This window comes from Oryctolagus cuniculus, chromosome 13 (genome assembly GCF_051225735.1).
Source record: "Oryctolagus cuniculus isolate XC-2025 breed Fujian yellow rabbit chromosome 13, ASM5122573v1, whole genome shotgun sequence".
Lineage (NCBI taxonomy): Eukaryota > Metazoa > Chordata > Mammalia > Lagomorpha > Leporidae > Oryctolagus > Oryctolagus cuniculus.
Window position 1 is genome coordinate 53,579,431 of NC_142879.1, and position 14,591 is coordinate 53,594,021.

Here is a 14,591-nt window from a genome sequence, read left to right on the forward strand (position 1 = left end):
GGGGAGCAGAAACCAGTGAGGAGCCTGAGACATGGCCTGAGGGCTTCCAGGGAGAAAAACTTGGCCGAGAATCAAACCCGCTGTTGTGAGAAGGTTGTGCTTTGGGATGGAGAGAGGGGTGCACCAATATCCAGGGGAAAGATCCCCCCACCTTCACCCCTAGGAGCAAAAAAAAAAAAAAAATCTGACCAAGATTTCAGGAAAGCAAACCCAGCAGGAAGAGGATTTTAGGGCCTAGAAGTCCAGAAAGCTACCCCTAACTGAGCAGGTAGCAGAATATACTTCCCAAGAGGTTCTGCCAGCACAGGGCGACATTATGGGGGCCTGTTATTTCCTAGAGACATGATCCTAACCAAGGAGTCAGGGACGTGTGCCAGGTCCTTGGGCTAAGCAAAGAAGCCAGCTGGGGACAGCGTTCCTGAGAACAGGGTGCCCAGAGGTAGTCCATACCAAGGGCATTCTCTTTGTGCAAGATCCTTTGTGGAGGGGCAGGACTTAACTGGTTCCTGAAGGGCTATTTCCAGGGCTGATTCCGGAAGCTGAGCCTGGCACCACCTGCCCCTGCCCCCAGATTCCTGGCAAGTTCTTGTTCTTTCCGCCCTCATGACTTTCCTTCCATTCATTGATTCAGAGGTGATTGTTGAGCCCCTGTTCATGGGCTAGGTGTCTGTCTGGGAGGACTGACCGCCCGGCAGGAAGCTGCAGCAAATGTACAGATAACTCCAGGGCAGGGCAGAAGGTGATGGCTGCCTTCAGAGGAGCAAAGGGCAGATGCACGGTGCCTATCCCAGCAGGCAGGGCTTCCGAAACCCCACCTACCCAGCCTGGAGCCTCTGTGGTCCTCGTGGAAGGAGACATTGCCCAAGGGTGCTGGCCAGCACTGTGTGCAGGAGTAACTAAGGAGCAGCCAGGACCTTTCCAGTCCCCTTGATTCACCCTTGGGAACAAACACAAGCCAGGGAAGTCGCCTCCTGGCATCGGCAAGGATCTGATTTAGGTCAGTATTCTAGTTCCCACTCCGCAGAGGAGGAAGAGTGGGGGAATCTGACTGGAGGCCAGCTGTGGTCGATGAGTCATCCGGAACACTAGCAGGCAGCTATTTCTGAACTAAATGGCATCACATCTCTCTCCTCACCTTGAGTCCAGTGCCCCAGTCTTCAAAAAACACTTTCTCTGAGATCAAGCCGGGGAGTGAGGCGGAGACGTGGTTTAGAGCAAAGGGAATCTGCCAACACGGCTTCATCATGCCTGTCCCCATGCAGGCAGACAAGGACAGAGGGAGAAGAATGAAGCAGACAAGACAGTTCTAGAAGACCCCAGGATTCTGGGTCCTGGTAATATACCTGCTCATTCCTTCCACCTGTTCTTCCTTCCTTCGTTCCTGCTTTGAGCACCTACTTGATAAGAAATACCAGAAATCAGAGATAGCCTCTCCCCATTACAGACCTGGGTGGGACAGACTGAGCCTAATGTCCCATGTGTATTGGGTCTTACTCATTACTAGGTACTGTTATAAAAACTTCATGTATATTAATTCTTTTCATCTTCATAACAGCGCTATAAAGTAGATATTATTATCATGTACATTTTAAAGATGAGATAACTGAGCCTGGAGAGATTGAACAGCCTGTCCAAGTGAAGCCATGTATTTATAAGCAGTGTCCTCCTACTGATTCCCTCTGTGGAAAAGAGTTTGTGAAACCAACATGTTCGTTTCCTGAGGTAGGAAGGGAATCTCATTTCTCTGTTATCTCCTAGACCCAGTATTAATCCCACCACACCACCATTCTCTGTGCCGTCCACTCTGCTAGATCTCTTGACTATTCCCAGAAAGGCAACCCCGGCCCCCCCTAGTTGTCACTCCCAGCAGCTCTCTCCTGGCTATGCTGCTGTCTCAGGGCAGCTGGCCCTGCTCAGACCCTGTGTGCCTTTGGCTTGGTCCTCCAGAGGACCTGGTATCTGCAGCTGAGCACATGATAGGCCCTTGACTAGGAATCACAATGGAAACAAACAGACTCCCCATTCCCATCCCCTTGTCTCTGCTTTTGTTCATCATGATCCTGACTCTTGGTGCTAGGGTGGCCACGGGGCCAGCTGTTGCCTCATCCTCATGGGACAGCCCTGGGCGTATTTGGAGTGGCCCGCCTCTCAGTGTCCTGTCCCTAACCGGAGTTCTCCAACCTTTCCTCCCTAGAGAAAGAGGACAGGGACTACTAGTGGGACCCTAATGAGCCTGAGTGTGTCCTCTGAAGCACCTTGCTGCCTGGGGAAGAAGAGACAGCATGGGAGGAAGGGGAAGGTCATCAAGGGCCTGTCTGATGGTTCTTATTTCCCTGCCCTTGCACTTGGAGTTACTGAGAAGGATATCGATGATTCCTGCCGGCTGGGGGGATGAGCTGCCCAGTGCATGGCGCTCCGTTTCTTTGCCACCATGAGACTTTCTGTCCTGTAGGAAATGCCAGTGCTTGTTCTACTCTAAAAGCTTCGGGATGCTATGACTGACATATTTGGGAGAAACTTCATTTCTGGTCCCTGGAACCGCTTTAAGTGATTATTTTTAAACACTGATAACCATGAAAATAATTTGTTGTTCTTACTCTTTAATATTGTGGAGAAGTATAAAATGGTGCTGATATTTCAGAGTGAATTAATTGAAGTGGCTTGTTATCTAACTATTGAAAACCACAGTTCGAATTTCATATTTTTATTATTTATTTTGAACCAACCAAATAAAGATCTTCATATAACTTACAACAGATGTACTTTTCACAGTATTTTTTAAAAGATCGATTTGTTTATTTGAAAGGCAAACTTACAGAGTTGGGGGTGGGGGAGACAGAGAGAGAGAGGGAAAGGGACAGAGACAGAGATTTCCCATCTACTGGTTCTCTCCCCAAATGGCCACAACAGTTTGAGCTGGGCCAGGCCAAAGCTAGGAGCCAGGATCACTTGGGCCATCTTCCACTGCTTTCCCAGACACATTAGCAGGGAGCTGGATCAGAAGTGGAGAAAGTAGGATTCAAACCAGCACCCATGTGGGATGCAGAAACTGCAGGCAGTGGCTTAACCTGCCACACCACAGTGCCAGACCACACAGTATTTTTCAAACTATGTGGGTTATGATCCCATGGGTGAGCCATAATAAAAGTCAACTTTTTTGATCATAATAAGCATTTTTATTAATAAACAGAACAGAATAATTTAATAAAGTAGGAATGCTCACATTCCTATTTTATTACTAGTTTCATCAGAAATACATGCATTTGAGTGTCTAAATAAATGGCATGTATGTATACACAAATGTGTGCAGACTTGTGCTTATCTATGTACACACACTTTATATATATATATATATAGCATTATGTATGTACATGCACACACGTGCATTCAGACTTATGTGTCAGGATTATGAGGTAAAATATTATTCTCAGTTTTTAGTACTGATATATACTTTACAAATGAAAAAATTTGCTCATTTTATTGTGCACCTTTTGATCATGTAAATGAACCCCTGACTAAGAAAGCATTTTACTATAAACTGTATCTATATAGTTCCTTTTATGAATTTTTATGTATTGAATTTATATTTATTCATTGTATGCCTTATTCTAATTAATGTATTTTAATTCATTTTTAATGTTTTCTAAATAAATTATAAAAATTTTAAAATCCAGCTATGGTTTTCAAAAGAACATGTCAGTTAACCCAGTTAAGTGAACACATTAGTTAACCCAGTCTGAAACTTCAGCACAGTATTGCAATTCTTCACAGTATTAATTTACCCTTTTTAGTGTCCAACTTTTCACAAATATAAAATGAACTTCTGACTATGTCAGTGAAGTGAGAAAATCACTTAAAGCAAGTGTCTGCTTAACTAACTCCAGATATTTCCAAAGGATAACATTCTTTTAAGATTTTTGGAGGCAGTGACAAGACAATTTCATACCCTCCAAATCTTAAATCCAAACAGGATCTGGAAGATTATCTAGTCACTGGTTTTCTAAACTTTCTTTTAGCAGTAACACTTTTTTTACAAACCAAATCCAGCATGGAATCCCAGCTGTTAAAAGCAGAGTGGCTTTGCAGAGACCAAGAAGCACAGTTTGAAAATTGTCAGTGGGCCCATGCCTCTCATGCCCAAATTAGAAAACTGAGTCCAAAGAGACCAAATGGCCACTTGAGATGGACCACTTCAAACTGGTGAGTTAGAGTGAAGCTGCTGGCTGCTGTCTAAAGACATCTTCCATACTGTGTTGATCTGAAGGGAATCCTAAGTACTCCTTAGCCCCAGCAAACAGGTGGGTGCCTTCTTGGAACAGTGCAGTGGGACCATAGAAATTAATGTTCTACTCCTTGGGAAAGAACAGACCAGCAGCCCCCAGGGAGGCAGAAGCGTGAGCCAGTCCAGTAAAGGACAGACCAGATCATTCAGGCAATGCATGCATGTTATGAGGGTGGGACCTGAGTACAGCCCAAGGACTGGGAATCCAGAACCAGGGAGGAGAATGGTATGCTTCCAGAACTCGAGAAGTCAGCCATATCCAACAGAGCTACCCCTTTCCTGATGATTTGCCCCAGATTGGTTCACTTTCCCTTCCTAAAGGACCAGGACTGGGCACTTGCTGTGTGAGTTGCAGTGACCACTTGGGTGGTAGGAGAAACTGGCCATTTCACTCATTCCTTGTCTAGGACTAGTCTTTCACTTCCCTTCTCTTTGGTTCGCTTGTGGAGAGTGGAGAGGAGGCAAGAACTGCAAAATACAAGCTCATGGTCTATAAGTTCTGTATCAAAAACGTGTCACCTTCTTATCTACTCAGCAACCCCACTTCAGTGGTCAGATTGTAATGCTGAGAACACAAATCCCAGCCCACTGTTTATAGGTCTACCAGACCAGATCACTGTGAATGGTCATTAAATAGCCTCTCTGCTCCCCAGCCACAACACTGAAAAACCAAACGAGAGAGTGGTATTCGGGATCAAAAGCAGGCTTTCTGCCATCTCACACAGAGCCAAGGAAATCGTTGGCCTTTGATATGCAAACTGTTGCACTGTACACTTTTCAAAAAGATGACAAGGAAGATCTGCTTAACAGGTGTGACCTGAAAACTCCCCCCTAATGCCCCTTCCAGATAAATTCCTGTAATAGTAAATTTAAGACAAGTTCTCAATGATGTCGTTCAGGTTAGCTCATGGTGTTACCTCTAAAGAATAGGGGTCAGAGGTCAAATGACACATCCACCTCCTGGGGCATTATTTTACAGTGCTGTTTCTCTTGATACTTTACAGGTTCTCTTCTCTCTTCATTCGAGGAATCATTAGCACCTTTTTTTTATATTTGAGTTTTTAAGTCAGGAGCTTGGACAATTTTCTAAGTATCTGTGAGCTAAGCCACAGTAGCCTAACTCCAGCATGAAGTTTTAAGTAGTTGGAATTCTCTAAATGCTAGTTCATGCTCATTCAATAGAGCATCTTTAACTTGCTAGATCCTTTCCTGTGATTTTTCAAGATATGTGTCTTCATACATCCCACTCCCAAAAGAAATGTTCACTTAAGGACTGTCAGTACTCAGGAGATCAGGCAGGCAGACAACTCCTCATGTGGGAAGGAGTGGGAATTTCAGAGGTCTGTGGGGAAGAGACAGCAGTGGTGTTTTGGGTAAACACATGTTGAGAGGGCACACAGATTGGATGGAGCTGAGTATAGAAACTTAAAGAAAGACATAGTGCACAGTACTCAGAGGGAAGAGGTTGACATGACAATGGGTGACTTTTCTCTGGCAAGCAGAAGTTCACAGGCATGAGGAAGTGACAACTTCCCAGGTACCCTGGGGTAACCTACAGGGGGAAAAAGGGTTTAGGTAATAATTATTTCACAAGTGAAGTTGGTGATGGTGGATTTAACAATTTTAACTGCTAACTATTTAATTTACATGGAATATTGCAATTCATAGAAAGTAAGCATTTTAAAAAGACAATATATAGAGTGAACTTTTTGTTGTGATTTACCCAGATTTGCCAGTAGAATGAGTACAGAGGCCAAAGTGAAGTACAGGAGGAGACCCGGACAAGTGCCAGCCCAGGTTTGCCAGGAGTGTATAGATCCATGTACACGATGAAATCTGTCAAAGTCACATGCAATTGAAAGGACTCGTGTTATAGATTACCTGCCATGCATCTCACCTGACTTGGATTAGTTGTGTAGACTTTTTTCATTTTGCAGGGTTTTTAATTCTTCAGGCTCGGATATAAATCCCTTCCTCCTCAGCTAGTTGGTCACTCTATGCCCTGGGATCTTTTATGTAATCTCTCTGAGCCTCAGTTTCCTCTTCTGTGAAACAAGATAAGATGACCTGACATAACTGCTGAAAGTAGGGAAGGAAATGATTTATGTAAAGCATTGAACACAGTATCTGACACAAAGGAAGTGCTCAGAAACTAATACTGTTATGTTATACTTGTTGTAGTTCTGTATACAGCAAATGTTTATGCCTGAACTCAATGAAACAATACATAGCATTATTTTGCAATAAAATGCTCTAATGCACAATATAAAGTTCTCTTGCTTTAAGCTTATTTCCAAAGAAGGCAATGACTTCCTTATAGTATCACCACCAGGCATCTTGGGACAAGCTGCCTGTGACAGGTGTATCATGTGGAGGCCACCACTAGAGGGCTCTGTAGGGACCATGAAAACCTTGCCTTAGATGTAGTGATAGGAAAGCAAGTCTGAGAAGGCCTGGTCTCCTGCAGACTCAGGGTCATTCTATTCATCATAGCTGTTCAAGAGGACAGATAATAACAAGAACCTCCCAAGGGCAACGTCTACGAGCCACTTCTGGTGGAGACCTGGGGGTATGCAGGTGGATGTCTCCAGAAACAGCTGGTAGGTGCCAAGCTAGGGAAATTATACTGCTCTGGGGTCACCCTCCCCCTGTGCCACCCCACTGAGTTACCCTTGCAGGGGAATAGAATGGAACAATACAAGGCAACACTGAGACAGGAAGCTAGGTAGCATGGGAGGTTCTGAAACTCTGATGGGAACCTAATAAAATCCACTCTGCAGGTCAACTGCTCCTTCCGGTTCTCAGTGGAGTCTAGGATCAAAGCTGGTGGTTGAGTGTGTGAATGCAATGCCCAAAAGGCCCTGGGCATCCTACCTGCAGGGGTGACAGCCAGGTATCTTGGATGATGCACTGTCATGGTGATAAATGCTCTTTCTGGCCTGAACGGTCACTCAGATCACTGCAGCCAGTGCTCCTGTTGCTTTTTCACAAGCACCATTGGCCGGCAGCTTGTAGCGGGGTCTGAGGGAGAGCAGAGAGGCCAGTGAGCATGCTAGCAAACACCAGACTTTCAGCAGCTGCAAGAACCTGAGCGCTGGGCAGAAACAATGTTCTGGCTCCACAGGCATGTTGGCTCTTCCAGACTGAAGCAGTGAGCAGGTGCACGGCTCTCCTCAAGCCTTTGTTTTCTTGTGGTGGTTTTGCTTCTGTGAGTTTTGCATCTTCTTCCCCCCAAAAAGAGCTGTCCTCAGGGGCAGACTGACTAAGGTGCTTCCAGAGGAGAAGTAGCTGCGGTGAGCTTGGCTTTTTCCCCTGGAAAGCAATGTGGGACTTTGCTGCAGGCATGAGTCAACTCTCAACCCAAAGTCAAACACCTCCCTTTCTAAACTTGTGCAACACTGAGGCGTTGAGTTCTCAGGGGCTCCCTTCTTAGGCGCCCGTCACACAAAGCGCTGTTTGAGGGAGGTGGTGGCCTGAGGCTGTAGCCGGTCTTGGCTGGGCGGCAGAAGGGAGGGCCGCGGTCCGCGGAGCGGGGCTTCCTAGGGCGGGGGGCGGAGCAGGTGAGCTGACCGGGTGGGAGTGGGGAGTGCACTTGTACGTGACGTTGGAGTTTGCAGCAACCTCCGAGTAGGAGGCTGTGCGTGTGCCTGTGTGGAGTGGCTGCGCGGTGGGGAGGATGTGCGCGGCGGGGCGGCAGCCGCAGTGAGCAGCGCGGCGACCGGAGCCCGGCGGGCAGCCCCGGGGGCCCGGGACTGCGACCCGCGACCTGCTCTCGCTCGCCCGCGGAGGAGGGCCGCGTTGGCCACGGGCCCCGGAGAGGCGCGCTCAGCCGGCCCCAGGATGTAGGCGATCAGCGGCAGCGCTCCTGCAGGCGGCCGGCTCATCATGAAGAAGCACTCGGCCCGGGTGGCTCCGCTCAGCGCCTGCAACAGTCCGGTCCTGACCCTCACCAAAGTGGAAGGTAACGCGGGGCCGCCGCGCCCCGGGGGCGGCGGGGTCCGACGCGGGAGTCCCTGCCATCCCCGGACGGGCTGCCTGGCTGCGAGGCGCGGGGCTGGCTGCTTCCCCCAGTACGCGGCTCTGCAGTGCAGCGCGGCGCTGCCTGCGTGGGGGGACTTGGCAGCGCTGGGGGCTGCCCTGCACTCCCTGCCGAGGAGCGGGTGAGGGAGCTGCTGCGCCCAGCACCTGGCTTCTTTCTGGGCAGCCCCCTGCACATCTGGCAGCAGCTGCACCCTTGGCTCCCTCCCTGCCTGCCCTGGGGCGCATGTCTGGCTGGGGTGGCGGGGGGGATGCCCAGACGGTAACCTGTACCCCCCACCCATCTCCACCCTCATGCCCCCCAACACACACACTTGAGATGCCTGGGTCTGGAGCATTCCTGCTCAGAACCCATATCCGGGGAGGCCAGAGGTGTTGTCCAGGACTGCAGCCGCCTTGGGAGACTTTTTGGACCCCAGGAGGCCCTGAAACCCCCAGGCCAACCCACAAAGTCATCGTCCAGCTCTGTGAGAATGGGCGGGGCCCACAGGTGAGGGCAAAGCCACCCCTAGCCTGTAAACAGGCCCGTTCCCAGGCCAGCTCTAGAGGGGAGCCAGAGGGACTATTGCAGGTCCCGGGCCTGTGTCCTCAACCTCCACATTGCCCCTGGTGCTGGGAGCCGCCCCTACTCAGGGGATGTGACGGAGAGAGCAGGAGGGGAAGAAGCCCAGGAGGACAGCTGGGCCTTGCTCAGACATAGTGGTTTTTCTGCTGGCGCCAAAGAGGCTGTGGCTCTTCAGTGGTGACTGAGCAGAAAGAACCATCTTAATCCTGAGCTCCTCTCCCGGAGGGCAGAGCTGGGATGACCACCTCACCCTAGAGCTGAACCTGTCAATCAGATGCAGACTGGGAAGGGACAGCCAAGGAGCCCGGGGCAGGCAGATCACCCTCCGTCCCAGGAACTTCCACACCCTCCTGGCTTATCTTGAGCTAAGAGAGCCCAATAGTGCAAGCAGCAAGTGAGGGGTGGCTTAGAGAGGAGGAGCCTGGCTTCTGCCCTTCCCTTGGGACTGCAGCTGGAACTCGCACCTCTCCAAGCTCCCCAGGACGCTGTGGCCGCTATGGGTTCCTGGTCGTTACATAAGGCTGAAAACCAATGAGAGCAAGACTGAGGCCACGGGACGGGCATAAGTTCCTAGTTGGGACAGGTGTACGTTCCGAGTTCAGCCCGCCCAGGAAGGCTTGCCAGTTACCGACCTGCTTACAGTACCCACCTCTTACAGATGAGGATTGTGAGTTCCGGAAGGTGGAAGGACTGGTCCAAGACCTAGAGCATGGAGGTGGTGAAGCAGGAGCACAACCCTGCACTGTCTGAGCCAAACCTCGGCTTTTCTTGGAACATGGGTTGCACTGACCCGCACTCCCGTGTCTCACCATGCTCTCCTTAGAGGTCGGTCCTCTTGCCAAGGACAATCTCTGGAAAGACTTAACCACCTACACCTAAACCTGTGCTGGTGTTATCTGTGTGTTTCTAAGCCTCCTCTCAGGAGGCCCAGGTGTGTGTGTGTGTGTGTGTGTGTGGAGTCCTGGAGGGGAAAGATTGGATATTTACTGCCCTTAGGGGAGCTAATGCCCCATCCCTTCCCACCACATCCCACCTGCTAGCAAGATGGACCAGCTCTGCTTCCCAGCAGCAGGTGGTCTCCCTTGGAACCGCCAGCCGGCCTCAGGCTGGGCAAGTCTAAGCTGCATTGAGAGTAGGGCTGGACATGGATAGTGAGACAGCCTGAGGTGGGTGCTGTGGCCTCAGAAACGCTGCAGGAGGCAGTAAGTGACATGCCAGGCACAGCTACTCCCCTGTTGCCATGCCTGGAGGTTGCCTTCAGGGAATGAAAACGGGAATTACCTTAGGGGTACTGCCGGGTGAGTTTTGACTCTCCTGTTCTCACTGACACTAGCAACTGCCTTGCTGTGGGCTTGGTCTTTTCATCAGCAATTTCGCCTAAGTCCCTGTGGGTAAGGACAAAATGTACTGAACTAAGAACGAGACAGATGAAAGATCCAGACTGGGCTCTGCCGTTTACATGGTTCGACTTCTGTCAGTCACAAGCACTGAGCCTCAGTTTCCTCAAATGTAAAGGAAACAGCCTAGCTCAGCAGACTGCTGGGGAATGCACGCCTGGTACACAGTGGTTGTTTGCTAAGTACCTGGCCAACCCTGCGGCCACAGATTGTCTCACTGTTTTGGCAAAGTTGTTCTCAGAAAGTACACAAGTGGGACAGTCTCTAGAGGCATCTGCAGAGCTGAAGTGATAATAGGAAACCCCAGGTCCTTTGTGCATGGGATCGCTATATGTGTTTCAGCAAAAGTCTGCAGGCCAGGGCCTGGCAGAACCTGCCCTTGGTTTGGTTTGCCTGGCTCACCTATAGTTCTTTCGCTCTGTCTGGTTCTTTTGTGTGCTGGGTCTTTTGTTTGTTTGTTTGTTTGGCTTTTGGTCTATTGTTCTAAACCATTTGCGTCTTGTATGCCTGTTTTGGAAGTGTTGCGCCACTTCATTTTGCTTGGATGCACGGTGCAAGGTGGTCCCCACACTGTGGCTATTTCTATGCGAATGGCAGACAAGCTACAGGGATGGAGTGCAGCCAGCAAGAAGCATTTATTAGGTTGTGGAGTGTGTCATCTAAGGGAGGCTAGAAAGCCCTAGCATGTGGTGCACATAAAACCAAAATAGAAAACACAATGGTTGGCTGAACTCAGACCCGGGGAAATGGACGAGTTGACTTCATTTGGTCAACAAATACTTCACATCTATGGTGTGTCCGGTGAAAATTCAACAAGGCCCTGGAAATGCAAAAGCAAACAATGTTAACTTCATTTTCTCAAGGAAGCCTCAGTCTATTGGGAAAGTGACAAAGAGATAAATTATCAAACATAAGGTGGTGGGTTTCTGGGACAGAGCTTAGAACAAAGTATTAGAGGGGGCTGGTGCCGCGGCTCACTAGGCTAATCCTCCGCCTTGTGGCGCCGGCACACCGGGTTCTAGTCCCAGTCGGGGCACCGGATTCTGTCCCGGTTGCCCCTCTTCCAGTCCAGCTCTCTGCTGTGGCCCGGGAGTGCAGTGGAGGATGGCCCAAGTGCTTGGGCCCTGCACCCGCATGGGAGACCAGGAGAAGCACCTGGCTCCTGCCATCGGATCAGCGCGGTGTGCCGGCCGTAGCGCGCCAGCCACAGCGGCCATTGGAGTGTGAACCAATGGCAAAAAGGAAGAACTTTCTCTCTGTCTCTCTCTCTCTCTCTCTCTCTCTCTCACTGTCCACTCTGCCTGTCAAAAAAAAAGAGAGAAAGAAAGAAGGAAGGAAGGAAGGAAGGAAGGAAGGGAGGGAGGGAGGGAGGGAGGGAGGGAAGGAAGGAAGGAAGGAAGGAAGGAAGGAAGGAAGGAAGGAAGGAAGGAAGGAAAGAAAGGAAGGAAGAAAAGAAAGAAAGGAAGAAGTATTAGAGGGACGCTGGAAACTGAGCGATGTGAGGAGGTGCTCCTGACAGGAGGCCTTGTTGAGGGGCAGCGGCTCGGAGCCCTTCCTCAGGGAAGCCTAAATGAGGAGGACACCTTCTAAGGAGAAGCTGGCCTGAGGGAGAGCCCTTTGTGAGGGGGTGGGGGGCTTCTGAGGAGGAGGCCAGTCTGAGGAGACCTTTCTGAGGGGGCGGCTTTCCTGAGGGAGTGGTCCTTCCTGAAGTGAGGCCTTCTGAGGTAAAGGTGTCACAATGGGGGCAGGGGGAACCTGGAGGGAAGGAGAGGCCGTTTCAGATTTCAGGCAGAGGTGACAGAGACAGAACGTGTGGAGGCTTGGCAGGAAGTAGGGGCAGAGTGGGCTTGACAAGCAGTATCTGGCCAGGTTGATGGCCTCTGTCCTATCTGACAACACAGCTTGTTTTTGAATCCTTCTCCTGGCTTCCCTATCAGGGCAGACCCTGAGTATTGACCCATAACATTTCGAGTGGAGCAGTGTTTACCAGAATCACCTATACGCACAATCAGCTAATTCACATTCAATGTTACTTGATAGCAGTTAATGGATGAGAGCAGTACAAGTCCCCCCAAGAGGCTGGCACTGGGTTGTGCCGTGGAAAGAGTGAAGACTTCGGAGTTGGGTGGACTGAGTTTAGTGCCCAAGCCTCACACTGTCTGAGTGACTTTTGTCTATTGAGTAAAACTCTCTAGGAATGAGCTCTCTTGAATGAAAGTAGAGGTGATGATAGATCCCTCTTAGCAACTGAATAATAATGTTTTCTAGTAAATGTCTACCATGTTGCAGGTGCTTTGCTGGGAGTAATTGCTCCATGTTATCCATTCTTCCCAAAGCAAGGGTAAACAGCGTTGGCCTCACTTTACAAATGAGAAAATGGAGACCCGGGGAGTCGTTCACACAGGGTCCCAGGGTTGGAAACAAGAGTGCCAGGCTACACATCCATATCTGCCCTGCTGCAAATGTGGCCAGGCCTTTGCACAAGTGTGTTTCCTTTGAGAACAAGAGAGAATGACATCAGCTCATGAAACTTCCTAGGTGCTCAGGAAGTGTTTGCTCCCGAAAACTCCTACCACAGTATGACCCAGTGGTCTGGACCACCACCAGTGCTCATGGCGCCCATGGCTGTTGGCCATATTCTTAGTGTGTCTGCTCCAGGAAGTCTTAGCTGCTCCTTGTCTCTCTGTCAATAGACTGTTAGCCTGGAATGCTCAGTTATGTACATGCGTGGACCCACTCGTGCTGGCCCAATCTGAGAGAGATCATAGGAAACACCACCAAAGGGCTCTCCCTCCCAAAGATCTTCTCCCAGTTGGCTAGACCTAAGCCTAAAACAAACAAACAAAAAAAAGTTAAAAAAAAAAAAAAGTCTTTCTTGTGGTGATCAAATGTATTCTCTAATATTTGCAAGAGAATGAAGAGATTCAGGAGATTCTGAGATAAGTAAAATACAATCCTTAACCCAAGCAGAGCTCCTAAACAAATGAGAAATGTCAGAAATGCACACAAATGAGGATGACATGTTGAAATGTGTATTTTTAATTCTGTAGAAGGAACATAAAAGACATGGTGCATTTCAGCAGAGGGCAAACTCACTTCTGGCTGAAACTCAGATGGCCACTATGTGATTCTTACCAGCCTTACCACCTTCTTTGTCAAAATGACATCAGCTAAGAGGACACTCTTTCCTGCTGAGCTGGATGTGGCTTCAGGATCCTTCTCATCACAAAAGTCAAGGCAAGGAATCCACACATTCACTGCGATTGCTTTTCCTTGGAGTCTGATCAGAGCAGCATGGTGGGCAGTAAGAACATGGCATTCCAGGCAGAGGGAGCTCCGTGATACAGGAGAGGTGGCACTTGGTGAAGACCTGCAAATGGCCTGCTAAGCCAGGAGCTTAGGTTATCTACATATGCCGAGGAATAGCAAGGGAAGAGGCTAAGGTGGACAGTGGGCCCATTCTGACGCATCCTGGATGCTGGGCTGGCAGGGAGTGAATTGAAACAAGTAGGGAGGGAGAGCCAGAGAAGAAAGACACCACCTGAGTCTGAGAAAATAGGAGTCATGTTGAGCAGAGGTGTTCCAGCTGGACCCTGAAGGCTGTTGCCATTGTCACAAGTATTGTTTAAAGGATAGAGTAAAACAACAAACGTCTATCACATGGATTGTGAGAGTGGATTGGAATCATTTATTTCAGGTGTGTGTGTGTGTGTATATGCACGTGTGTGTGCATGTATCATATTAATCGTGGGAAAAAGTTTGAGCATGCTTGTGGAAATCACCCACTGGGGACAAGGAGAAACGTTGGGAAGTGATTGCAGCAGTCCAAGCAGAAGCGAATGGCTGTAACCAAGTAGTAACATGTGCTTCTGCTCGCTCTTACCTGGGTTACCCATTCAGCTGCCACAGCATCCCTACTGCTGTAGTAGATCCTAGTGTTTCTCCCACTTTGTAGGAAGGACATGGAGTACAGAGAGCTGGGTAATTCACTCTATGAAACAACTGCCATGTGGTACGGCCCTATCTTGACCGCTTCCCCACCTTATAGTGAGGACAAGGACAGGATAGAGAAGGAATCTATAGATCATGGTAATGGTTTAAAGTAGAAGGGCCGAAAAGGGAGCCATCAAAAACAGCTTTGAAAGATTTAGCCTGAACATCTTGGGAAGTGGAGATACCATTAGCAGTAGCAGCAAAGATTGGAGGGAAAACACATCTGGGAGGGAGAGATGGGGGACTGAAATTGACACAAGCTGAGTCTGAGGCCTTGGCAGTGCCTTCAGATGCAGGTGTGTTGCAAGCAAGGCGG

The 14,591-nt window shown here is 49.3% G+C and overlaps 1 protein-coding gene across 5 annotated transcripts in view; it reads left to right on the forward strand.

Annotated features, from left to right (window-relative positions):
- SLC35F3 (solute carrier family 35 member F3) overlaps window positions 1-14,591 on the forward strand; it is a 416,207-nt gene that overhangs the window by 290,293 nt on the left and 111,323 nt on the right. The window contains exon 1 of one of the 5 annotated variants that reach the window (XM_017347734.4): window positions 8,032-8,243. The exons of the other annotated variants lie outside the window; for them this stretch is intronic. Within the exon in view, the coding sequence (XP_017203223.1) occupies window positions 8,168-8,243 (76 nt within the window). The 5' untranslated portion in view covers window positions 8,032-8,167. Of the gene's footprint in view, window positions 1-8,031; window positions 8,244-14,591 lie in introns of those variants that run through there. 5 annotated transcript variants of the gene reach the window in all.